The following is a 27,839-nucleotide window of genomic DNA, read 5'->3' on the forward strand; positions in this document are numbered from 1 at the left end:
TGGTTTTCCGGGAAATGGGTCATTCCGGGAAATGTCTTTCCGGGAAATGGGGTATCCGGGAAATGATTTCCGGGAAATGTCTTTCCGGGAAATGGTATAGAACCAGGTCCGTCACACTCGAGCTCAGATTGGGTACCACTTCTAGTACTGCATTTCGTCCCTCGGTAGTACAAAAGGTACCCAAGCTTGACAGATCGCAGTACACTTTTCACGGCATTCTAGATTACCTTATGAGCCATAAAATTTTGGGCAACTGCAAGGGACATGGAGGTCTTTAATTTGTCTTTGATAGAACCCAGTCAAACCTCCCTGAGTCATATCTGAAAAGACTACCGACTCATGGAAATACCGAGCCATGGAACCAAAGACAAATTAAAGACCCCCATGTCCTTTGCAGTTGCTCAAAATTTTATGGCTCATAAGGTAATCTAGAATGCCGTTCAAAGTGTACTGCGATCTGTCAAACTTGGGTACCTTTTGCACTACCGAGGGACCAAATGCAGTACTAGAAGTGGTACCCAATCTGAGTCCGAGTGTGACGGACCTGATGGAACAGAAATGCTTTGGAAAGTTGTATGAGGGGACCATCATAGTAACCACGAAATAATGAGTTTTTGTGTGATTTCATGTGTCAATATCGGAAATGCTCCAGAGCTCCTCTAGGAGATCTTCTGAAGTTGCTTCGAAAAAGCCACTACATTCCCTCCGCGAGTTTGTCAAGTTCCTCAGGAAATTTCTAAAAAAAAAGTTGTCCGGGAATATCTCCAGACTTACTCAAGGAATTCATCCAGAGTTCCTTCCAATTATTTCCAAGTCCTTCAAGAAATTATTTCGGATTTTCTCTAGCAATTCTTCTGGATTTCGTCCAGCAACGAAACGAAACGTCTTCCCGATTTTTACAGGCAGTTCTTCTAGATTTTTTTTTCCAGAAATTCCTGTGGAGTTCCTCCAGCAATTCCTTGAAAGTTCCTCCGTAAATCCTGGAATGTTCTCCGAAGTAAATCAAGCAATTTCCCCGGAATTGCTTTATAAACGCCTCCGGAATTCCTCCTAGAATTGCTTCATAGATCCTCCAGAAGCTCCAGGAGGAACTCCAGAGGAATTGCTGAAGGAACTTCGGAAGAATTGCTGGAAGACTCGCAAAGGAATTCATGGGGGAACTCCGAAAAAAAATCCTGGAGGAATTTTTGAAAGAACTGCGCAACAATTCCTAAAGGAGCTATGAAGGAAATCCAAAGTACTTCCCGGTGGAGCTTTGGAGGAACTTCAGAGGATATACTGGATTAATTTATGGAGAAAATCCCTTTGAGGTCGTCCGGGGATTTATTTCTGGAGTAAATGTTTCCAGAGAAATTGCTATTTGAAATCCCCTGGGGAATTTCTGGAGAAAATCCCCGGAGGAATTCTGTCAGGATTTTCTAAAGCAAATTGCCAGATGATATCCTCGGAGGAATTCCTGGATGAATTCCCCGGAAGAATTTCCGGACGAAATCGCCGGAAAAAGTTCTGGAGGAGAAAAAATCTCAGGAGAAATTCTCTGAAAAATCCCCGAAGGAATTTCTTAGTGAATTTCTGGACGAACTCCTGGAGGAAATCTCCGAATGAATTCCTGGACGAATTCTTAAACTAATGAAATCTTGGTACCTTCTAGAGTAAATCCCCGGAAGTATTTTTGGACACAATTCCTAGAGTAATAGCTTTTGAAAATCCTCTGAGAAATTCCTGGAGAAAATGTCCGGAGGAGTTCCTAGGGATATCTCCGGAGAAATGCTTGAAATCCCCGAAGGAAACCCCAGAGGAACTCCTGGAGAAAATAATCGGATAAATTCCTGGTTTAAATCCTTAGAGAAATTCCCGGAGGAAATCTCCTGAAAAATCCCCGAAAGAATTTCTGAGGAAAATCCTCAGAGGAATTCCTTAATGAATTTCTGGACGAAATCCCCAGAGAAAATCCTGGACCAAATCCCCGCAGAAATTGCTTTCCGAAATCCTCTGAGGAATTCCTGGTGCAAATCGTGGACGAAATCCACAGAGGAATTGCTATTGGAAATCACATGAGAAATTCCAGGAGAAAATCCCAGAGGAGTTCTTGGGGTAAGCTTCGGTGGTATTCTTGGAAAAAATCTCCCGAGGAATTTCTGGAGCCGTCCAGATCGGAAATTCCATTCGAGCTCCACTGGGAGCTCCTTCGAAAAATCCTCTGGAGTTCCACCGGAAATATCTTCGGATTCTCACCATAGTTCCTCCATGAATTTAATAGGAGTTCAGACATCAAGGAATCCACCAGTAATTCCTCGGGAAATCCTCCAGAGATTCTCCAAGCAATTCTCCGAAATTCGTCCAGGAATTTGTTAGAGTTTCTCCTAGAATTATATCTGAAATACCTACGGATTCCTTACTTTCAAAAATACCTCCGGTATTTTTTTCGTAGTTTCTACAGAAATTCTTCCTGGGTTCCTCCAGGAATTCCTCCGGAGTTTCTCTGAATATTCCTTCAGTCTTCCTCCAGGACTTACTCCAAAGTTCCTCCGGAAATCCTCCACGGTTACTCAGGGAATTCTTCCACAATTGATCTGGGAATTTCTCCACAGTTTCTCCAGGAATTCCTCCAGCGTTTTTCCAGAAATTCTCCCAAAGTTCATCTGGAGCTCCACTGGAAATTTATTAAAAGTTTTCCGAAAAAAGCGAGTTTTTTTCAACGAAATAGAACAGCGCAACGATTGAAGAGTAAAACGAAATTAAAAGAATTTTCAGGGATATTTCATATGTTATCTGTGGACAAATCCCTCAATGCTTTTCATCAGGAACCTTCAGAGAAATCTCTAGCGAATACAATCCTTGGTGGAATCTATGGCAGGAAATTCAGGTAGGAATCCTTGCAGTTAATAGTGCTGATAGTTTCTAAAAAATGCTAAAAGGAGTTCTAGAGTAACTTGTTCGAAAACTGTTTACGAAATGTTCAAGATCGTGAGAAGAATTCATCGAGGAGTACATGAGATTGAGATTTTCTAAAAAGTCTGAATAAAACCATGAAAAATTATTAATTTTTTGCTAGAATTTCTGTAGATTGCTATAGGGAAAAGTGGGCGTGTTTAGAAAATTTGTATACAAATTTCTGGAGGAATTCCTGGAGAAATTCTTTGTGAAATTCCGGGATAAATTGGTGCAGAAATCCCTGATTAGACATTTGAAGAAATTCGTGGACGAAGAACAAAAAGTTTCTCGATGATTGGCTTGGAATATCATATAACATTTCTGAAGGAACTCGTAAAGAAGTATACTGCTAGAATTTTTTTTTAATTGAATTGTTCATTTAATTTATCGGTTTTGCAATGCTTAGAGAAATACATTTAAATTATCTTGGAAGAATCCTTCCATATTCTTTTAGATACATTTCATGTTACATCACTAGAGAATTCCGTGAATGAATTAATGTAGATATATTTTCAAGGGTTCATGTAGCAATCTGTGAAGGTATTTTCTGGTTGAACTCCTGATAAATTCTCAAGAATATTTTTGTCATATCCAAGGGAACTTTCGATTATATTGAAATCTGTTCGAAAATAAAACCAAGCACAAGTCAGCTATTGCCTGACAATCATGGTTTTAGAACAATATGCTAGAGGAACTAGCTATGGAGGATATCTTTGAAGAAAATCCTCAACAATAATGACAAACATGATAAAGGAGCGCCTAATTTTCTGACTTACCACGCCTAACTAATAATGGAGCAAATGTCACAACTGAAAAATCAGTTTTCTGTGTTAAAACCAACAAATTAAAAAAAAAAAGAAATACATAGCAGTTTTGGTTTGAAAGTAAAACAAATGTGTGTATTTATTTTTTCAAAATTTGGGATTTTGAAGCAGAAAACTGTTTTTCTTTACAGTTCTCACATTTGCTCCATTTTTACTTGGGCCTCAACCCGAAAATTTGGACTTCATAAAGATACCATTATAATTGAAAAGTTTTAAGTGGAAGACATTGGAAGACATTTTTCCATGCAATTGGAAGACATTGGAAAAAATCACCTGGCATCCCTGGTACCGATAGAGTTGGGCGTGTGCATGGTGAGCATCTTCCGGCAGCTTTCGTCTATCTCCACCTGCAAGAACCCATCTGCTAGCCATCCTTATCTGCTAGTTTAGCGAAAACGGGTACTGATGCGGTTGAAGAGCGTCATTAAGACCTGAGGAGTAGTACTGCGAACTGTGCCGTTTGCCTTGCGAACGACGATATTGGAAGCTGTCCACTCTGAGAAGTCGACCTCTCAAGCTGATTCAATTCGGCGTCGATGGTACTGCACATGGCATACGCTACCGGCCGTTTTCCTTCCTTCAGCGTGAACATCACTTTGACCTTCGTACACAGTCCCGGTGCGTCGTTGAAAACCTCCGAAAAAACTACTTTGAGGAAGCTGTTGGACGTGGGAGAACTACGGACCTGGTTGCAGAACTTGTCCTTTGGCACCGACCCGAAATTGGACGCGTCGATAAGGTCTAGTCTAAGCAAGTTGAGCTGTTGTTTGACTACGAAAAATCGACCTATACGCTTCTACCCCTTGATGCTTACTTCGCAGATACCGTGACCTGCTCTAATTCCGTGTGTTGCCTAATACCGTGTATTTGGGAATTATATGGGTTTGTAGCATATTATATTATTTATTTTTCTGAATGATTTACACAAACGTTACCATATTACAGGGTGTCTACTCATTTACAGAAATGGAATTCCCTGAGATTTCCAGGTTTTAAAGAAATAATTCCAGGTTGAAGAAATCGCTCAAAATAGACAAATAGTCAAACATTTCAAATGCAAGGTTGATAATGAAAATCAATTTATCTAACAATAAACTTCAAAGTATTTTTCACTTCAATGAAAACAATTACCTGTTTTGAGGAAACAAAAATGATGATTTTTAGTTAATTAATGATTTTATCAAATGAAAGTGCCTTAAATCATCAGTCAGATATGAAAAGTTAGTTATTCGGTCTTAAGAAAAAATATCCTTTCCCATTTTGAGGATTCAGGATTTCTGGAAAGCGTTTTGTATTTTTTTGGGAAAAACATGTCTATAGTATGACCGTATTAAAAAAAGAAATTTATAGACATCTTCCTTGAAAAAAAAAAGGAAAAAGCACGAGATGAGAGTTTGTTTCCTAAGTTGAACAGACATTTTTTCTAAGTTTAATTCTCGTACTCTTTTTGGAATTCATCATGACATTACTACAAGTATACAGCTTGATTTACTGTTGATTTCTTTCACATATTACTCCACAGATCTCTTCAGGAGTTTGTTTTGAGATTTGTCACGAACATTTTCTAAGTAATTTTTCCATGAATTTCGTTTTAGGGCTCATGCACAAATTATGTCACGCTGCAAGAGGGGGAGGTCCAAACGTGACAAGCCTTACAAAACTTTCGATGGACTCATACAAAAAACGTGACAAAGGGGGGAGAGGGGGTCAAGAAAATCGAAATTTAGCGTAACATAATATGTGTACCATCCCTTACATACCTTCAATAATTAAATCTGGATTTTTGCTAAGTATACTCACATCAGGAATCATCCATCCAAAAACTATTCCATTGATTTCCCTAGGGCTTCCTCCGGCATTCCCGTTTAGAGCATCTTCAAGAATTCAAAATTCCTTCAGAAATGCCTCCAATTTTTTTTATTTTTTTTTTAATTTCTCAATGAAGTCTTAAAATATTTTTTTATCCAGTGAAATATCAAGGAAATTTTTTAGATTGTTTTAAAGAAAGTTAAAAAAATCTGCGTTGAATTTCGAAAGAAAATCCTAGAGTAACCTCAGAAGAAACTTGTGTGAGTTCTAAGTACGCCTGGATTAATTCCTAAGAGGATCTCTGAAAGACTTCCTAAATTTTTGATAAAATTCTTCCTTAAATATTTAAAAAATAAATTAGAATCTTCAAATAATGGCTTAAAAGACGTTTTGGAGAAATTCAGACTGAATCCCTGAACCTTGACTAAATTTTTAAAGAATCCATGAAGATTGGGATTTGAAAAATTATTAGAGAAATGTTTGATCCGCAGCAGCTATATTTTGATGATATGCCGGTAACATTCCAAGAGAAGTTTCTGTAGGAATCTAATAAGGAATACTATGGCAAATTTTTCGTGGAATTCTTAGAAAAGTTTATAATAGATATCATCTGAGGGATTTTTGGAACAATTCCTGAGAGTAGTAGTGGATGAATATTTGAAAAAATCCTTATGAAATTGTCTGGAATGAATGAAAAAATCGGCTTAGGAATTATTGTATCATTTTATGGAAAAATGTCTGTGCGATTTTTTCCAAAAACTCTGGAAAAAAAACTTTTGTGGAAGCGTTGGAGTGCTCTAGGATTTTTGAAACTAATTCTGAATAAATTCCTCTAAGCATCCATTGAAAAATCGCTGGTAGCATCTCTGGAGCAATTGCAAAAAGTATTCAAGAAGAAATCACTGGAGAAATTACGAGAATTACTGAAGCATTCCTCGCGAAATTTCTTCTAAGGAAAATATCATTAAGAACTTGCGGAATAGTCGCCCAATAGTTTTTGTAGGATTCTTTGGAGCCTCTAAAATTTTGCATCAGATTTCACTACAAGCAGATTGAAAAAGTGATTTTAGAGGTAATTTTTATTGAAATAAATATGTTACCCGAAAATTGATACATGCATTAAAATAGTGATCAAGACTCTAAAAGAAAATTTGCTTAATTGAGAAATGCACAATTTTTCGTGCCTCACAACAGGCACGAAAAATAGTACATTTCTCAAGTAAGCACATTTTTTGCTCATTTCCTTCAAAGTTTATTATTTTTGTATAATAGACGAAAAACATTTTTGTTCAACTTTTTGAATGTTTTCAACTTATCAACTGTTCATTAACGATACTCAATTGGAGCTGTATTTGCCTTTGCCAATTTGACAGTCATAAGATTCCTTGTCTAAACATGTTTTTTTGCTAATTAATTAAACATCATTGAAAGGATTGAATATGTCAACTAGCGTTTAGATAGCGGCGCAGCCGAAAATTTGTTTGATTGAGAATATGTTGTGTCACAAAAACGACATATTTTTCATCTATTACTGTTTCAAAATAATTTCCCTGAGTGTAGCCGAAATTCCCTGAGAATTCCAGGTTTTTTCCAGGTTGAATAAAATTCCCTGATAATTCCAGGTTTTCCAGGTTTTTCCAGGTAGTAGACACCCTGTATTAACTAGTGTTCACGAAGCCATGTCAAATTCTAACTAAAGTTGCACATACAAAGGAACAAAAATAATGTTAGAATTCAATCGCCTGGTGCCAACACACGGTATTAGGGCACGGTTGCCCCTGAGTTCCAAATACAGTGTTTCAGTTATAATTCCAAAATGGCTGAGTAAATGATATATTTTATTCCCTAATTTAATCATACAAACCTCAAGACGTTGTTTGACACAAAATTTTTAATTATTATGCGCTTTGTTCGTTTAATTGAGAGATGTTTCAAAATGACAACCGGTAGTCGGGGTCAGATGCACGGTATTTGGAACAATGGTATGTTTAACAACAGCAACTGTAACTATGGTTAAAATTTTAAAAATAGTTCAAATCATATTTTTTGTGCAAAATATATAAAACGATCTACTATATAAAACTTATAAAAACTTGAAAATAATCTTGCATTATTTTTTTCTGATTGATTGAAACTTGAGATTTTTTAACCTCACGGTAATAGGGCATGTCACGGTACACTGAAACTTCAGCTTCTTCGTTTTGCCAGACAGGACTTTATGCAGGTTACCCGATTTTCTGCCATGTATGGTCGGAAATGATGATGAAATGACGCAGTATCGAGCTGCAGACAGATTTTCCTGCCGTTGATATCCGCTTTGATGAATCTTCGTCGCTTTCGGATGTTCTTCACCTGCACGCTCCTCGTTGCTGCTGTGTACCGCGTGCATGGAGATTTTATCTCTTTGGGACCCGTTTGACCACAGTCCATGCGCCGTTTCTTATGGAATGGACAATCCTTGGAATAGTGCATGGCACCGCAGTTCCAACACGGAGCTGCTGGACTGGCACCCTTCTGACTGCCGGATCTTGACTCTGGCAATCTTCTATCGGAACGTAAATTCTTCTTGCTGTGCTGCTTCTTCACTGCTTGCACTGCTGCCGACGAAGACTCTGTCTCTATCATCGCCGTGTCGTGCTTGATATTGAGAAGCCGTTGATATTCGTCTGAAATTTGTTCCAGCGTTATGTCGTCCAGCTCTTTAATGCGACTGAATAACCTCGTTCTGATCTCCGCATCGTCCGTTCAGCTCACATACGAACATGAGCCACTTGAACTGGTCTTCCGATAGCTTCCCAAGCTCGAACTCGACACACAACTAGTTCGCCCGACAGGTCCTCGGTGGCCTGCTTCTTGACTTGCAAGCACCGATACCGTCTGCTGATCACAGACAAGCTTTTAAGCTTACTCACCGTGTCGTAGAACTTGATCTCGTTGGTACTCTTCGGAAGGATAACTTATGTACGTCGAGTCTAACGGCGAAAAAATTCCTCGTAACGGACGTACCATACACTAAAGGTAACGTTTTTGTCCGGTTTTGGTTCCGGTACCGGAATTCTCGGATGTTGCTCGCCAATGAATCGAGAATTTGCTACGCTGTTGCATCTGCTGGAAGAAGTGAAGCATCATCAGATTGATCGACGGAAATTGTTGACCTTATTTAAACCCAATAAAGTTTTGTTAATTTGTCCTTTAATGCGGATTATTTCTTAGTATTCTTTAATTTGAATATCTCTACGGTCACAACACTGCCCACCGATTCAAGTACTCTCCGACCACTATTTGGTGATGGTGAAACTGCGCCCAAAACTATCCGTCATCAACGATGTACGGTACCGACGCCCGCCTTGATACAATCTAGCGCGACTGAAACAACCGGATGTCACCAATGCGTACGTGCTGCATCTTGAGGCAGCGTTGCCGGATGAGGGCGAGCTCGATAGGGCCCCTCTTGAGGACTGCTGGAGGACAGTCAAAGCAGCCATTAACGACGCTGCGACGCTGGAACGGAGCTCAAGAAACGATTAGTTCGACGAGGAGGGGCTGCAATGTTGCAGCATGGTACGCGGCAAAACGTGGAACGATACAGACTGAAGCAGGAACAGCAAACTCGCCTATTCCGGGAAAAAAGCGCCGCCTGGAAGAGGTGGACTGCCAAGAGATGGAGTTGCTGTACCGTTCTCAAGAAACGCGGAAGTTCTATCAGAAACTCAACACATCCCGCAAAGGCTTTACGCCGCGAGCTGAAATGTGCCGTGATAAGGATGGAAGAATCTTGACGGACTGGCGCAAGGTAATCGAAAGGTGGAAGCAACACTACGATGAACACCTGAATGGCGCAGAGAACACAGGCACAGAAAGTCAGGACAGCGATAGCTACGTCAGTACAGCGGACAGTTGAAACCAACCAGCACTCACGATGGGGGAAGTTAAGGATGCCATTCAACAGCTCAAGAACAACAAGACCGCTGGCATGGATGGTATCGGAGCCGAACTCATCAAGGTGGGCCCGGACAGGTTGGCCGCTTGTCTGCATCGGCTGATAGTCAGAATCTGAAAAATGGAAGAGCTACCGGAGGAGTGGAAGCAAGGCGTTATATGCCCTATCTACAAAAAGGGCGACAAACTGGAGTGTGAAAATTATTGTGCAATCACCATCCTAAACGCCGCTTACAAAGTGCTATCCCAGATTCTCTTCCGTCGTCTATCACCTATAGCAAACGAGTCCGTGGGAAGTTATCAAGCAGGCTCACAAGATTGATTAGAGCAACGATGGACGGTGTGCAAAACTGCGTGAAGATCTCGGGTGAACACTCCAGTTCGTTCGAGTCTCGGCGGGGACTACGACAGGGCGACGGACTTTCGTGCCTGTTATTCAATATTGCGCTTGAAGGTGTCATGTAGAGAGCCGTACTTAACAGTTGAGGCACGATTTTCACGAGATCCGGCCAATTTATTTGCTTCGCGGACGACATGGACATTATTGGGAGAAAATTTAAAACGGTGGTAGATTTGTTCACCCGCCTTAAACGCGAAGCAACAAGAGTCGAGCTAATGGTGAATGCGTCGAAAACAAAGTACATGCTGGTAGACGGAACTGAGCGCGACAGGGCCCGCCTAGGAAGCAGTGTCACGGTAGACGGGGATACCTTCGAGGTGGTGGACGAGTTCGTCTACCTCGGATCCTTGCTGACGGCAACGTTAGTCGGGAAATACGAAGGCGCATCATTAGTGGAAGTCGTGCCTACTATGGGTTCCAAAAGAAACTGGAAGTGTTTTTCGTCTGGGCTATAAAACTAACGTAAAACTTCCACCTACCTGCTAATAGAGCATATGGATCCGAAGGACCCATATCCGTCGGCAGCAATCCTTGCCCGAACGTGTTGTAGCCATGCTCGTAGTGCAAGCTGAGGGCAGTATACAGCGCCGAGAGATGTTCCTCACTCAAGGCCGCGTGAGCACCGCAGAAACGCGCTATCTGCAGCGAACAAATGTGCCGTTGCATATGCTCTTTCTAAAATAGTATAAGGATAGTTCATATTATCACATCCATGAAATCGCATCATATCTAAACTTACACTGCTCGGCAGCGTGACCGGATTGATTCGACACTCCTGCATAAGTTGAGCGGCGAAACCGGGCCTCTTCGCCGGTTCCACATACTCCAGGAACAGCTTCAGATCGTTGGCACAGCATGTTTTGTCGCCGAACATGCGGAAGTAATCCAACAGGAGCTCCGTCAGCTCCCCAAACTGTTGCTCCTTGTCAAATTTGTGCTTCACCATAAGCCGGGCGAGTTCCAGCCGCGCCAAATACGGGCCCCTGTTCTTCCGCGGTTGTGATTCTATAATCTGCGAGGTTTGAAAGATTTGTTTAGCAAGTCTTAGGATATAATAATTTTCAACAGAAAACCTTACTCCGGCTATAAATTCATGGCACATGTCAACCGTGTGATCCGTTTCCGGTGTCTCGTCTTTGCACTTTATCATCTCAATCGTTGAGAGAATGTAATCCTGGTAGTAATCCCATCGATCCGGACTGCAAATAGATAGCGAATTAGATAATTTATTGTTAAAACTTCTATCCCAAAGCTGATAGTTAACTGTCTAGAAAATAGGATCTTTAGAGAAATTATTAGAGAAATTTCCGATTGAAGTTGCTGACAAATCACTGGTCGATCGTTAGAAATCTTTACTACCGTCAAACGGGGTGACTTGCAACGGCGGGGTGACTTGCAACACATTGCAATTTACAACTAAATTTCACTATAAAACACAAATTTCAAAATAAAATTTCTCGAAAACTTATTCATACAGACTCAAGTCAAAAAAGTATACAAACTTACTTTATCGATTATACGTGTTCCGCAGACGAAATTCTACACATTTTGCTCTAAACCAACTCGATTTTTCACTTTTAGAACGTTTACTTTCCGGATTTACAAAACGACGAAAGTAAGATTTTCAACTATCGCTTCCTAACCACTACTTTCGCCACTCCGCTGTATGGAGAGACAAAGTGACTTACCACGAATCAAAACAAAACACTACTTGAGTCGATTTTACACTGGTACAAAAACGTCGAAAGTAACTGAATAAATCGGCTTATCTTTTTTTAATATTTTTTTGTGTTATTTGTGGGAAATGACAGGAACTCCCTAGTTTTTGAATGCGAGCTTATTGAATGCAAAATTTAAGCAACGTACACGGCGAAAAAATGTCAAAGAGGTGATTAATTTTAAAACAGTTTTAGAAGACAGGTTGTGATTCTTATGAATTAATTTTCTCAAAACCGTTTGGAAGTTACTTACGTCGATTTGAAAAAGTAATCGAGATTTGTTTTAAATCGGTGCTTCAATACGTGTGACTCACAATTCAAGTATGGGCCACGATTAAAGCTGTTATTATAAATATGTTTATACATTAGAAATAATTCTTTTGAATGTCTTGAAAACTGATATTTGATGGAAGTTCAAAATCGTGACCTGAAAACATGAGATAGATTTAATTTACAAAAGTAATACTCTGCATGGTGTTTCTATAACTAATACTTGATAATATGACGAGTTTTATTATACAAAATTGTAGCAACAAATTTATAATAAAAATCATTTTTATTAAAATGTACCTATGCGAGGTGACTTGCAACACTTTATTTCTAAGCAATTTAGAGTTTTATAAAAGTAAAAAACTTTTGTGTTAGGTCTACTTTATAATCAAAAGAGTAATAATGCATCAATCAACTACAAACACTTGTTAAAAATATTGATTAGTTAAGATATTGGACCTTGATGATTTAACGCCTCTTTTTCCCATACAAAAATTGCTCGATTATGTTCTTACAAAAGCGTATTCAAAATGCTCTTTTGCTGGTTCGAATGCTTTAAATACATGAATACCAATACTTAACATGTGTGACTAATAAAAAATATCAACATTTTGTTGGCAAAAACAAAATTAGCATTGAGTGTTGCAAGTCACCCCGCACAAGGACGTTTAAAAAATTTCACCTTTTTGATGACTTTTGATATTACAAAATAATTCGATTCAATCTTCTGTCATCCCATTCTGTAGGCGGACCAGCCATTAAAAGTTCTACAGGGAATTTAGATTTTTAGATGACGTTTAGATCATGGTTTTGGTTGATTGAAGTTGAAAAGTGTTGCAAGTCACCCCGTATGACGTATTTAGAAATCTTTCCAAGTCTCTAAGAGTAATGTTGGTGTTCTCAAGGATTTTCTCAAGAAACGTTGTAGTGAAACTTTTCTAAGCATTTCTTGAGAAATCGCTGGATGGATTCCATGAAAAATTTGTGGGGGAATTGCTGGAGGGATCCCTAAAAAATTCCATAAAAGTATCCCAGTCAAAATCTCCGGAAAAATCCCTAGAAGAATTTCTGAACGCATATTTTCCAGGAGTTTGTCAAGGATATCTGGAAACTGTAGTCTCGTAAAAATCTTTGATGACTTAAAAGTAAAAAAGAGAAGCCATTTTGCTTAAAATACTACTTTAGGCTCCTAAAAACAGACATGCTACCAGCCCTGCTATCCCTCCCGGGTACTTACTCTTCCGTGAGCAACTGCTTCATCAGCTTGTTCAAGTCGGCCCACTTGTTCAGCTTCTTCAGCAGGTCTATTTTGATCGAGTGCGGTGCTCCCGGGTAGAGATTGGTGCACACCGGTCCGTCCAAGAAGGTCAGCATTTCCTGATACTTTTCCTGGTGCTGAAGGATTTGCAAGTATAGTTGCACTTCCTGCGACGCTTCTATTTTGTTGTCCGCAATCAGCTTATCGACCATTCGCTGGGCCAGCGACAGCAGCAGACTGGACTTTTGCTGGTCTTTAGCATCAGGGCCACGCAAGGCCTGCAACATCACGCTGGTAACGGCCCAGAAGTAGAACGGATTTCTCGGTTTCAACTTGTACAGCTGCATGGCGACCGTTTGCTGAGCTTTGAAGTCGTTCACTCTCATGTGGGCAATGAACAACTGAGACAGCAGTTCCTCATTGCCTGGCAGTTGCTTCGAGGCACTCGTGAAGATCTGGCAAATTTTGTCCAGCTGATCCGTTTCCTTGTAGCAAAGGGTCATCACATGCAGCGTCGTCGATTCCGTCGGAGTTTCCTGCTCCAGGGCCTTAATAAGGGCAGCACTTTCCTCATCTCTTCCAAGCCGAAGGAACGCCCAGGCCTTCAAAGCACGCCCACACTGAATGGTTGGGTTCTTCTTCAGTACCTTTTCCACATCTTGCAGGGCCTTTTTGTAGTGTCCGAGTTCGATCGATTCTGAAAGCAATCCGGATAAAAATTTACAATTAATTCAATAGTTGAATACACAGCCCATAAAAGCATAACTGTCCCATATGGATTTTTGGAGGCACACATTGTTCATCGCAAAACTCCTGTTTTATCAAATACATCACTACTAATTCAAAAATTTAAACACTTCGATACCACGGAAAAAGATGACGTTGGTACAGTCCCACATTGGAAAAGAAAGGCATATCAGTCTTTAAATTATGAACTTTCAACACCCACAGTAGCGGCGAAAAGTGAATTATGTTCAAGTTTATATTATTATTTTTGGCTAATCAATAGTATTAGAATAAGCTGCCCGTGTGTTTTTTTTTTTTTCAAAATGAATATGGCATACAGGAATTTACTACAAAATTATGGTCATTTGTATAAGAAGACAAACTTTAAACTTTAAGGTGAAACATCTCGGAATCCAAAGATGGCTCACGTTTTGAAAGGCAGTAAACTGGAGAAATAATTTTGGAAGTTTGGCGGATTCATGTCATTTGGAACAAAATGGACAGAATTGGCCTCATACCAATCCAGGACACTTTTAGAATAGTGGCATGATGCCAAATCTGCACACTTAAATTATTTTACGGATTCCTGCGAAATCTCAACAACTGAACGGTTCGGTAAAATATTAACGGAGTACGGTAAATTTTCACAGTATTCGGTAAAAATTCACCGGAATCCGTAAAATTCCGACGAAATTACGGTGTTAAAGTGATTATAGAACGAAGCCACACCTCAAAATTTCAAGAGCACAAGACTTGAGAACCAAATAGCGCTCCGCATTGAAAATTTATCCCATTGGTCACCACCAGCAGGCAAGCAGTTTGATTGATTTTCCTGGATTGATTGAGCCTAGCTTCGTTTTATAATCACCTTAAATATTCACTCAAAATAATCCAAACGTCATTGTTACGTGAAAACATACGTGATTTTTTCCATCGCACTTTCCACGTAGCTCTTACGTTAATCATAGGTAACCCAGAATGAACGTATGAACTTTTGAAGTTCGTCCATTCCACCGCCGCTAAACGTAAGAGCTACGTGGATTTTCCGGTAGCCTTTACGAAGCGTTTCAATAGGACCTAGATGGTTTTGCATTAAATTTAACTGTAATAAAGACCAATCTTATTTCTAATAGGCTTTGGAAGAAAACTAATTCCCAATGTAAACAAACTTAAAAGATTGTGATATTTTTATTGTCAGTGCATTTTGAATCCTGTTTCCCCAATTTTGTGAGTTTGGTCTGCCATGTTGAAGCTTTCGCGTGCTATAATTGATAGAAGTTATAAATCAAAATCACGTATAAAATATGAAGTAATGCAGGGATTCTTCTGTATTCAAAGCATATTTACCTTGAAATCAATATTACACATTGTTTAAAGCAGCAGCAGCTTCTGAAGTTCTTCAAAAATCAAGCGGGCGCCATCTTAGGATTTGAGCTCAACAGCGAATGTACGTACACTATGCAAATGTCAAAATGAACTCAGGCACCTACGTGAATTCCACGTAAGCGCGATAGGTAACCTCAGTAAACATTACCGAGTCACTATTTGGTGGTTATGAATGGTTTAGTGATCTTTATCTTATGGTGGTAAGCTCCATGGAGGATGATACGCCAATCTAGTATTATCCTCGATTTTGCTAAGCATCAATCGATATTATCTTCGATTTTAATCCCGGTATTAACTTTAGTGCGCCGATTTCGGCACACTAAAGAAAATCCGAGATTAACGAAAATGTGGCTGCGTACTTGATTTGGATCACACGCACACTACTGTAGGCATGAAAACGTCAAATGAAAAAGAACAGAAAAACAAAACATTGAGTTGCCTTGTTGGATCAATATTTTTGCATCGGTGTTTGAAGCTGTTCCCGTTAGTTTTCCGGTAGTATTCTGCAGTTAAGGTTAGTATAATTATCATAATTACGATTGAAATTCCACACGTTGCAGGATTTTCTGGTTTAACTGCAGGACATTCGTATCCGGAACGTTGGATTGGAAAAGTTTCACCAGTAGCGAAGCAAAGATGAACCAATCCAGCTTCGATGCTACACGATCCAGAAGGTCCATGATTGGATGCGAATTCGACAATCACCTCGATCACCTCACTACAGGCCTCCAATTTGAAAACGATCGCCCACCCGGCAGTTTGCACAGGTGTTGTTATAGACTGGCTGTTAAGCTGCTCCGTGTACGAATCTGCTTTGTGCGGCCATGAAGTACCAACACATTCACCGCGATTTGGTTGAGAAGGCCAGCATCATCTACATCCCGGCCGAGCCGAAAGTTGCCTTCGTGATGCGGGGCGAATGAAAGGGCGGTAAGATGCTACAGTTGTTTCGAGTACGCCAGATCATCGTTTATCGTTTAAATAACATGTTACGCATTGCCGAGCCGTACATCACCAACAGGTATGCGACGCTGAAATCGATCCGCTGAAAGTTATGCGCCGGTTACAAGATGCAACACTTCGAGGATCTGATGTCCACATCTACACACCAACTCAACACCCCAACCAGTAGTTCGCCAAAAACCACTACGTCGAGGACGATGACTTCGGTAATCGTTAGGATAACATCAATCCCGACCAACCAGTCTTCATAATTCATTATTGATCTTTGACCAACGATGGCGATCGCTAACGGTTCAAAACGAATCTACATCGATCGCTATCGAAAACCACTGACTGGTTGACCGGGATGGGCTTATAGCATAAGATCTGAGACCGTTAATTTGTGCGTAGGCGCGATCTGCGGGAAAGAACATCAAGTACAATACCTAGGGCTTGTAGCGAGTCACTTTCTAGTGACTTGGTCACTAGAAAGTCATCATCTACAACAAAAAGCCCCTTTCTTTTTAATAAAAGTAAACCTCAATGTCACTAATTATGAACTCAAAGCAAGAAAAAAAATGTTTTACAACAGACAAATAGACGCAACTCTCATTATTTTCATCGTACAACAAAACCGTGTTTAATTCTATTATTTTCTAGTTGGCAGACGACTCACTCGTACCACTCAAATCGCTTTTGTTCGAGTTTGACATTTACAAACTATTGCCACATAGTTGCAGATTTACCAAACAAAGTATTTTTAGTATTGGGCGTTAATGTAACACGTGACCATGTTTTAGATTGATTATTATGTTAGCTGTTATGTCGAAAAAAAAGGGTTCTTTGTTAACTTCTGAAGGAATTGTGATGAATATTGTGCAGATATTTATAAAAGAATGTCTGAAATCTATTTATATGAAGGAATTTGTGATTTTACAATTTGTCCCGGTGAAATTTTAGTGTCAGCAGAATTTGTTTCAAATTGGTAGAAAACAGACCTGCTGTGTAAATTTATGGTGTACTTTCTGAAGTGATTAACGGAGAATGACAGGAGAGATCACTGACCTACGTTTTGAAGAAATTCCATCAAACTTCTTTTGAGGAAAATGCTTCAAATTTCTCTAGAATTTCAATCCAAAATGTATAAACATTGTCGGAAACTTGTTCAGGAATAATGTTTAGTAGAAGAAGAATCAAGCGTTCAAAAATGTTTCTAGAAATGAATTCAAGAGTTTTACTGGAAATTTACTCTAATACGCCATACATTGACCCATGAAAAAGGATTCTATTACAAATACACATTTCTATGAAGAGTTTTTAAACAAGCATTGTGACACATGGAGTAATGGTTGAGAAATTAATTTTAAACAAGTCTTTAGTGATATGATTGCTTTGGGTACTTTGAGTACAGAATGGCATCTATATTAGATTATTGTAATAGGCATAAAATCTTTTTCTATTACTATGGCGCAATATTCAGCTTTTCTCGAGTTAATCAATATGCATAGAGGAGATACCTAAGGAAAGTGAAGGCCAAATTTTATATTATTTCTTACTGGAAATTTTTATCTTCGACTTTTGAGTACAATAACGATCATTAATTTATCTACACATTTCGTAACTAGTACGTTCTTCCTGCTTTGTTTACCTTCGAACTATTCCTGGATTTTTTTTTAATAGAAATTAAAGCTTTTATCCCAGAAATTCTTTTCGCAGCTCTATGACACAGCTGTAATGAATTTTGGTAAATAAGTTCGCCATTAGAGACAAACAATTATGCCATAAATTGTTTCGCGAATTTCTTTCTTCGGAGTTGAAATTTGTATCACCAGAAGCTTTTAGCAACTTACTGGCAAGCTTGATAATTCTCCTCAATATTATCAGAGTTCGGTGCCTCTTTGCGAGGGAGCGAAAATATGCTAAGCAGAGAGGCAACGAAAAATGAGCGAGGAAGATGTAGCACAAAACACAACAGAGTAAAATTCCATAAAAAATGGGTGCTTTCACAACTCCCCGAGGACTGTCTCTTTGGGCGGCAGACTCAAGAGTTCAGATTGCTTTGCGGACTTCGACAATGTTTTTCATCGTAGAAATACCTATCGAGGTCTGTGTTCAGAATTTTTATAGAGGTCAATGGGCGACCTCTGGCGATTTTTCTTTGCAAAAGTAAGTTTTCCCATAGTAAATCCCATACAAACTTTGAACGGCTGGCGCGTACATATAGTTTCACCGATCGAGCTAAAATTTTGCACAGTTGTTATGGGACCTAAATGCAATCCAAAAAGTGGACTGGAGCGAGAATCTAAATTTTGTCCCACACTACTGGGCATGGTGACATCTAAGCAGTTTGTGCAAACAATAGTGACTAAAATTATCAAAATAGTAATAAGAAATGAAATTTACTTCATTAATATATATGAAATACCATCAAGGGCCATAATATATCTAAAACTATCGTCTAAAAGAATCCAAATTTTTCATATAACCGTGTCCCAGGCTAATGCCCAGTATACTCAGTTTGTATAATAACCTATAACAGCTACTCTAGATTTTTTTTTATTTGTGGCTATTTACGGTCATTTGGCTATCAATCATGCAAAATCATGATCAGTATTTGGAAAAACTATTTAGCTCTTCAACAAAAATCATTTTGTAAGATTTTATATTTTCATCGATTACGATTTTACCAATAAATAAAATAGTTATAGTATAAACAAGGTGTCCACTTTATAAAATGAACAGTCCATATTATGCATCAAAGGTTGAAAAATCCCTTGAATCTCTTACCTATCGCAATGTTATGAATGGCCTCAAAGGTTTACGCATAAGTTTGAAACGTTAATTCATATATTTAGTAAAATACACAAATTATTTTCACTTACCCCATTTACCCACTTGTCCCGCGGTACCTTAACGAAATAACAGAAAAATTTCTGAAGGAACTGGTTGCAAAATTCATGCAAAGTTTGAGAAAAAATTCGTATATGAAATATTGTTATTTTTTTGAGTCGTTGGAGAAGTTAATGCAAAACTTCTTTTAAAAAAAATAGTGAATACTTTTTTGGAGGAACCGTTGGGACAAGATATGGAAAAAATATGAATAAATTTCGAATGGTATAGAAATATTTTTGAAGGATTTTTTAAGGTACAATAGGATCTCGACCAATGAGTGTTCATAGTGTTTTTCACTAGTATTTTCCAGAACAAGATTTATGTGATCCAGAGAGTTGGCTAACATACTTTGTGCACGAATAATGAGTAGCATTTTCAGCTATGCGCGTTTGATAAATCATTCAAATCGTGATATTGAGCAAACGAATAAAAAACGATGCATATTAGACGAGAACATCCCATTTTACTCAAAATATTTTCTGGTACTCTACATATTTCTCCAGAACTTTTCCCAGTAGTTCCGCCAGGCAGTTCTTTCTCATTATTATTTTTTTTTTCAGGAATCCTCTGACAGCATTTTAAAAAATTTTGCATTCCCTCCAACAACTTCTCAGAAAAATAAATCTTCAATTCTTACGATATGGGGTCGTCCATATAAAGGTCATATACGTAAGGGTTTATGAAGGAAGGGGGATTTTGAATTCTCTTGTGCGGCATACAAATTGTGTTTTATTTTTATACAGAAAGTTGAAAATAAAACACATTAGAATTATCACATAGAATCTGTTTTATTTTCATACAGAAAGTATTACTATTAGGGAAGGGGGGGGGTTTGAAAAACCGCAAAATTTTCTTACGTTATTAATGAACAGCCACTAATTCTTCAAATACTTTTCAGGAATCTTGACAATATTTCCATTAGATTTTTTATTCGTACGTAGTTTATTTGGAATTTCTTCATAAATTTATTCAAATTACTTTAAGAAAAGTTCTGTGATATTAATAATATTTTGTATTGAAAACAACAATCAAAAGTTTTGTTCCCCGGCTAATAATTTTATTTCTTTGAATAAAAAAAAAAAAACATTTTTTTATTGGTTTTACAAAACAATTTGTTGTTTTTAAAATATGTATTAACGTTAAAGAAAATAATTGTTGAATTTACATTTTTATTGAAGATAGTAAAATCCTTTTTTCTAATCAACGAAATGTTGCATTGCTTAATGAAACCCGTATGTATTATTGATTCAAGACATGAGAAATACGAAATAATTTACTACGCAAGTATTTTACTCTGTAATAACCATTTTATTTTGAGAGCGATTTAAAAACTTATAAAAAAATAAAACAATAATCACAAAGTTTTTATTTACAATTGTCTTGAAAATAAATCCGACGTTTTGCCTATTAGTCATACGGACAGTCATTGATTTTCATGTTCTATTTTGACTTGCTACCTTTCAATTCCTGAAAATAGGATCATAATATGAATTCCATGTATTTCTTTGAATATTGAACATTTCTGACCAAAAAATCAAACTACAAAGCACTCTAGCAATTAAAAATATGCTATCGCATGTCACATTACCGCTTTATTTTCATCTCTTAAATTTCATGTAGAGAAAAACTGCACATGTCACATCAAACATACACATACAGTGCGATAATAAATCAGCATGTGTTAAAGTTATAATCATTTTTAACTTCATACAAGTTCATTTTCTAGGTATTTGAAAAAAAATATAGTTTTGAATCTATAGTTGGCAGTTTTTTTTTTTAAAGCAGAACATAAAATTGTTGAAATTAAAAAAATTAAACTGTTGAAATAAAAACTATTTTAATTGAAAGATAAATTAATTTCAAAACAAATTTGGTTTTAAAAAATGTATTTCTCTACGAATGTTTCCATTTTTTTATTGACGATTTCGCGAAAAAAATCCAATCACATTACTACATATTTAAACAGGAAATTCTTCAAGGCTTCCTCAATGATTTCTTCAAATTATCTAAAAATCAATATAATTTTTTTGTACATTTATCTAAAAACTACAAGCACATTCAGGAACTGCTACATATATTCCTTTGGATTTTAAAGAAATAACTCGTGAGCCCTAAGAAGCTTTATTTTTGTTTTAGAAAATTAAATTTGAATTAATCGAGTAGTTCTTACTAAGAAAAAAAAAACATGCAGAGATTTTCCTAAAAATAATACTAGGAATACTTTCAATAATTATTCAAGATTTTTTTTCAGGAACGACGTCTTGAACTCTAAAAAAATTCACTGGAGAAATCCATTCAGGAAGCCTTGGAAAACAACAAAATACATTCTAGAAGTTAAATTCCAGAGGAGAAATTTAAAGAATTTCTGCATAGAAAAGATCCTCCAGAAATTCCTCAATTCCAGGACTTCAAAGCACACACCCCGTAGCAGAGGAGTCAGGAGTAAACTTGTATACCCAGTCATGAAATAAAAGAAAGAGCTAGCAAAGATGTCAGTCATTAGTATGTATGGTTCGGTTAATAGGGTCCTAAAGCCCTGTCCCAATTTTAGTGCCAAACGCTTAAGGGTATACTATCTAGTTCTTACAAAAAATGTTGACGAGTAGAGTGAAGATTTTTGGAGTAAACTTGTTGTACAGTTGTTATGCAGTTATAGAACTTGGATAGAATTGTTAAACTTAAAATCAGAGGCTCCAACTTCATGAAAATATAGCGGGGACAAAGCTCACCATTTGAGATTGAGAAGCATGTTTTTTGTCTGCGTTATATTTCGATTATTTATGGGTTACATACATAGCCCGAATCTATCATCGCATGGCGCTAGTTGCACTGAGAACAGCGTTGCAGTTGAAATTATTATATTAGAGGGTTAAATTAAATACACAACGCCACTTGATTTGTGCAGACTAAATTTGCATTCATTTCAAACATTTTGTGCATTCAATTTTACCATGGCACCATTTCGACAGTAAAAATTACTATATCATGGTTAAAAACTTGCAGCGGGCCAGAATCGAACCGAGGATCTCGCCATTGTCAAGCGCGAACGCTTACCGCTCGGCTATCAATGCGGTTGGATCGAGAGAGAACAAAACGCAAATAAAAAGCGTTCTTGTTAGCTCAATCGTGATTGGAATAGTAAATTTAAAAACTTGTTCATGGTTGTCATTACTTCAATGCTTGTTTCAGTGTGTTGATTAATACAGTGTCTATTTGTGAACATGTATAAGAACAAGTAGGGTGGATCAGAATGAAATAAATTTAAATAGAGTAGAATTGCACACAATGGAACACACTAGAATATAAAAGAATTGAATGGAATACAGACATATAATACATAAACAGATATGTGAAGTTCGTGTGTTTCATCAACTTTGATATAGTTTGTTCAGCTATATTGATTTGTATATATTTCAATTATACTTTGGCCCTTTTCTAATGGTAGACTGGAATCGGATTTTTAGGAGTAGTGTTGGATTCGTTGAATCTGTTGCATGCTCCTTGTGGGCGAGCGACGGAATCCGGATCCATTGTGTCCAGTTTGCACTGCGCGGAAGAAAAAACGAAGTGTTCCGGTGAAAAAAAAAAACAGAAACAAACGCGTCAGTAATGTTGAATCCGTTGAGTCTGTTGCATGCTCCTTGTGGGCAAGCGACGGAATCCGGATCCCTTGTGTCCGGTTTGCGCTTCGCGGAAGAAAAAACGAAGTGTGCCGGTAAAAAAAACAAACGCGTCAGTAGTGTTGGATCCGTTGAGTCTGTTGCATGTTCCTTTGTGGACGAGTGGCGGAATCCGGATCCATTGTGTCCGGTTCGCGTTGCGCGGAAGAAAAAACGAAGTGTGCCAGTGAAAAACAAAAAAACAAACGCGTCAGTAGAGTTTGATACGTTGAATCTGTTGTATGCTACTGTCGAGTGAGCAACGAAATCAGTATCGTGTCCGGTTTGCGTAGTAACCGCACTACATATCAGTGTCGGTCATTCGTGTATATGCTCACGTATTCATTTCGAATTATATATTTATCGTTTACCAAAACGAATCCTTTCCCATATACAAACTCCCAGTGTTTTATTGTGGAAGTGCAGAGGACTCCTCGGCTTCTGTAAAGCAAGTAACACGTCAACACTTCCCTCCCATTCCCAAATTGACCTGCATTCGGACGCAGCCGGCGCCAGTATTGTTTATTATAATAATGAGAGCACCAGTACTTACACATTGAAGATGCTACTGATCCCGAGTAGTGTCTGTTGGTTCTCTGTGTAAGTACAGCTGTTCTTGCAATACTCCACTGCACTGTGACGTCACGCATCAATTTTGACAGGTACTGGTCCTGTTGTTTACAGTTTGGACTTAGTATTTTTTTCGAATCATTCTTAATTTCGTGAAAGTTTGCTGCGAGGAGAGGTCAAATCCACTGCAGATACCCACGGATCGTATTATTCTATCTTCCTACCGTGGAAAATCGTCACCATCAGCATGCTGGTGATAGAAATGCGAAGATGAAAAAAAATGATGGAAAAAACGACTAAGTCCGAAACGTAAACAACAGGACCAGCAGCTGTCAAATAAGTGAGGTTAGGCTCGGCATATGCAGCGCTCTATAACGGAGTAGCGACTGCGGGCGGTCAATCATGCTCATTAGAGTGATGCAAATTTTGAAATGTTTGCTCCCCTATGCTTAAACGATTTTAATTATAGTAAATAGCATTTTCCCAAAGTTTGAAGGGATTCGGAAGAAGTTTGACTGTGCACACGCCATTTGAAGTTTATATGGAGATTACTATGGAAAATGCCAATCTTTTGTGTTCAGCCCTCTATCTCTTCGTCATGATATTTTATGGAAAAGTGAACAAATTCTTCTAATGTGAAATCCTCCCAGCTACAACTTTGACGAAGACCACTTTTTGATTGGACCTCAGGATAAATTGTTATTCATCATCATAATGTTGGTTTACATGTAGCATGCTTCACCAACTGTTCGGCAGGCAACAGTGGTGCTCCTGGCGGAAAGAATAGATCAAAGTAATCCAGGCTACTATGTTCTACAGCAAAAAAGCAGTGTTGCTCTGAAAGTAATTGAATGATCATCTCAGCATGATTTACACTTTGTTATCAAAAATAACAAATTATCCTTACGTCCCATCGAAATGTGGTCTTCGGCAAAGTTGTAGCTGGGAAGTTTTCACATAAGATGAGTGTGTTTACATTTCCATATATTATTTTGACGAGCAGGTAGAGGACTGAACACAAAAGATTTGCCTTTTCCATAGTAATTTCCATATAAACTTCAAATAGCGTGTGCACAACCAAATTTCTTCCGAATCACTTCAAATTTTGGGAGGATCATTTTCATCATAATTGACATCGTTTTAGCATAGGGGAGCAAAAACTTCAAAATTTGCATCAGTCTAATGCTCATGCTCATGCTCATGCTCATGACTGGAATCAGATTTTTAGTTCTAATACAAATTTTACATGCTTAAGTTAAAAAATTTCAATTTGAATAATTGCTAGTTCGATCAATTATCATATCGTCGCTGATAAGTATATCATCGCCCGCACTTAGGCTGAGGGATGAATAGCGCCCTTAACCATCACCATTGTCAAATATATTATTCGATACCAACATACATTTTTTTTTTAATTTCAACTTTTCTCAAACAAAACCAAATGTTTTACTTGCTCCTGACGCAAAAAGTTATGTACAATAGGGTAGAAGTACAGTAGTTTCTCGATTTTATCACTGCTCGTTTTAATATCGTTTCATTATATCACTCCTGATTTTAGCACGGTTTTCTGTTTGATCACACACAAAAATTGTGCGGTAAAACTACCATTTTAGGGGGTTAACTTAAGCGCTCGCACCAGCAATTTTCAGCAGACCAGAAATGCACTTGATTTTACCATGTCTGTAGTTGGAATCAGATTGTTGTAAATTATTTCTGTCAAATGTACCAGTAATGCGGTGGGGTGTACCGTAAATATAGTAAATTGGTCTCAATTTCCATGGTAGTTTTAAGAATGGGCGTAGTCAGCTAAAATAGTTATTTTACCACAATATTTTTTCTTGTGATTTTTTCACGCCGCAATAATTGTATGAATTTCAAACATTTTACATTGGAAAATTCCCCTAAAAAACAACATATATTTATTTGACCCATTTCTCATATGCTTTTCGTTTCATCCGCTCTTTTTTACAACTTAAAGTTCAAATTTTATTGAAAATTATATGGCAAAAATAAACATTTCCATTTTATCACGCTTCGGTTTATCACGCCAAAAACTTTTGGATCCGTGATATAATCGAGAAATTACTGTACCGGTGTCGGCAAAACGTCGGCAAAAAGTCGTAACCATAGTGAATTATGCATCGTTTTACCCAGTCAATCAGCGTAAAACCTTTTGTGTTCAGTAGATCACATTCACATCATTGAGCTACATTCATTTACTCGACCGGAAAGTTATCTGTAAATGAAAATACCTTTCAGAATTTCTGAATCCTTCCGAAAAAATCTCCGAAAATATTGAACAAAATAAGTATTGTAAGAATCATCATGGAAAAACTTCCAAATTTTTCAAAGAAAATTTCCGAAAAATCATTGTTTGAAAATGAATTGTTTAATCAGCAATATAACAAATTTTCAAAAAATAAAATAAAATAGGAAAATCTGCAAGCCAAGTGCATTGTCACACACAGGAGTAGCAGGACCAATTTAATGGCCGAAATGTTCAGATTTGCCTAAATAGCCTGTTATAAATTTAAAAGCTGTGAAAGCCCAGTATAAGTTAACTTGAATACATTTTGAATTGAAAATCATTATTATGTTTCATAATAGGTCATTAGAATATTACTGACGAACCCTTATTTATTTTTACAGTGATACCTCCATGAGTCGATGTTCCATGACTCGATATCGACTCATGGAACCATACTAGAAACAAAATTTCATGATTACTATGATGGTCCCTCGAAACTGCTTTCCAAAGAATTTCTGTTCCATGACTCGATATTTCCATGAGTCGATGGTCCCTTCAATATTGACTCATGGAGGTTTCACTGTATTTTCTTTTTCACTATGTAGGTAAACATATCTTCGGGTTAAATTTTATTACTCATTGATTGTACGGCGAAAAACTACTTGAGCACTTCCATGATTAACTTTGGCATGAGGGGGTTTTCTCAGTCGAATTGTCTGAAACTTGGCAATACTAAACCCATCCTGCCAAAGTGAATAAGAAGTGTCTAAGATAGGATTCGGTTCTCTATTGATTATAGTGTAATAATTATACTGCACCAACTACAATTTAAGTTGAATTGTCTGAAAGGGTTATTTATGATGATAATGAAGATAATAATGCTACATAATCACTATGCCCCGTCTACCCCTATATCATTTTCAATGAGTTCGAGTCTACGCCTTTTTTCTATCTTTATTGACGAGTTTTTCAGCCCTGGCTAGCATTTTGCGGTAATCCACTTCGCGGTGTACCATTTCGCAGTACAACATTTGGTGCACCATGGTTAGTACCATTTGGCGGCATGTCACTTCACGGTCAGTACCACAGGGCTGGTAGCAAGTCACTTTTTAGTGACTTGGTCACTTTTTTCGACCTGGTCACTAAAAAGTCACTATTTCCAACAAAAAGTCACTAAAGTCACTTTTTTTCAGGAAAATGATCACTAAAGTCACTTTTTTTCGTGATCTGATGATAATGAAATTTATGGCTGGGTTAACTTTTCAAACTAAAGCAACAAGAAACAGATTTGTTATTATAAAGACAAGAATAGTGTGATTTTGAAATCAAAGTGTCAAGATTCATGACTCAAGAAAAGTAGAGACTCTTGGCTAACTATATTATTATTGAATCCTTATTATGGGGAAGTTCAGCCCGAGACTGGTTCATCCCCGCCCTTCCGGCTAACTTTTTGGAAGAATTCAAGTGAATATTCCGTAGACATTTCCGATAGAAAATTTCAAAATTACCTGGGATAAACTTTGGAGAACATTCTGGCAAAACTTAGAAAGCAACATTAGGATAAATTTGTTGTCCGAAATATTTTATTACATTTTGGCAAAAACCAGAACCAATATCTGATATGAGTATTCTACGGCTATACAAAAAATCCAAAACCAGGTTTCTGAAGATAAACATCATCAAAATTCCTCCGGAATATAAGCCAGAGACGGCTAGGAATATCAACCAAAATAAATTATAAAAATTTGTCAGAAACTCGTCCAGGACTTCAACAGCAAGTACTATTTTTGCTGGAAATCATTTCAGATATCACATCAGAAAATCCAACGTGGCCGTGCGTTTAGTGTAACCAAGCATTTAACCGCATCGAGTCAAGGAGTGTGGGTTCGATTCCCGCTTCAGTCTGGAAAACTTTTCATCAGGAACGTATTTCGATTGTGCATGCTAGTCCGTTGTCTACTGTGTTGCATGCTAGTCCGTTGTCTAGTGTGGTATTTTCTTCAAAGAGCAAATCGTCCACTGGAAGAATTAACATGTCGGTGTCTTTTTTTAATACAGTCGACTCTCCATAACTCGATATTCAAGGGACCATCGACTTATAGAATTATCGAGTTATGGAATATACCGACACAAAAAATCACAAAATCGAAGGAATAAATTTCTGTTTTTCAAATACAGATATGATCATTTCTGCAAGAAAGCAATATTATTTTGTTGATAGTGTTTTACAAACTATTATTTGTAAGCTTTTTTCGAAATGCTCA

The 27,839-nt window shown here is 37.7% G+C and overlaps 1 protein-coding gene and 1 long non-coding RNA gene across 2 annotated transcripts in view; one reads left to right on the top strand and one right to left on the bottom strand.

Moving 5' to 3' along the window:
- LOC5564157 (phagocyte signaling-impaired protein) overlaps positions 1–27,839 on the bottom strand; it is a 51,224-nt gene that overhangs the window by 15,314 nt on the left and 8,071 nt on the right. The window contains exons 2-5 of the mRNA XM_021853874.1: positions 13,132–13,849; positions 10,985–11,105; positions 10,646–10,918; positions 10,386–10,581 (exon numbers count right to left, since the gene is read on the bottom strand). Coding sequence (XP_021709566.1) covers positions 10,386–10,581; positions 10,646–10,918; positions 10,985–11,105; positions 13,132–13,849 — 1,308 coding nt within the window. The remainder of the gene's footprint in view (positions 1–10,385; positions 10,582–10,645; positions 10,919–10,984; positions 11,106–13,131; positions 13,850–27,839) is intronic.
- Positions 15,663–16,829, top strand: LOC110679396. The gene is made up of 2 exons (XR_002502451.1): positions 15,663–15,778; positions 15,846–16,829. It is a non-coding gene; the product is annotated as an uncharacterized LOC110679396 (long non-coding RNA).

This window comes from Aedes aegypti, chromosome 3 (assembly GCF_002204515.2).
Source record: "Aedes aegypti strain LVP_AGWG chromosome 3, AaegL5.0 Primary Assembly, whole genome shotgun sequence".
NCBI classification, from domain to species: Eukaryota; Metazoa; Arthropoda; class Insecta; order Diptera; family Culicidae; genus Aedes; species Aedes aegypti.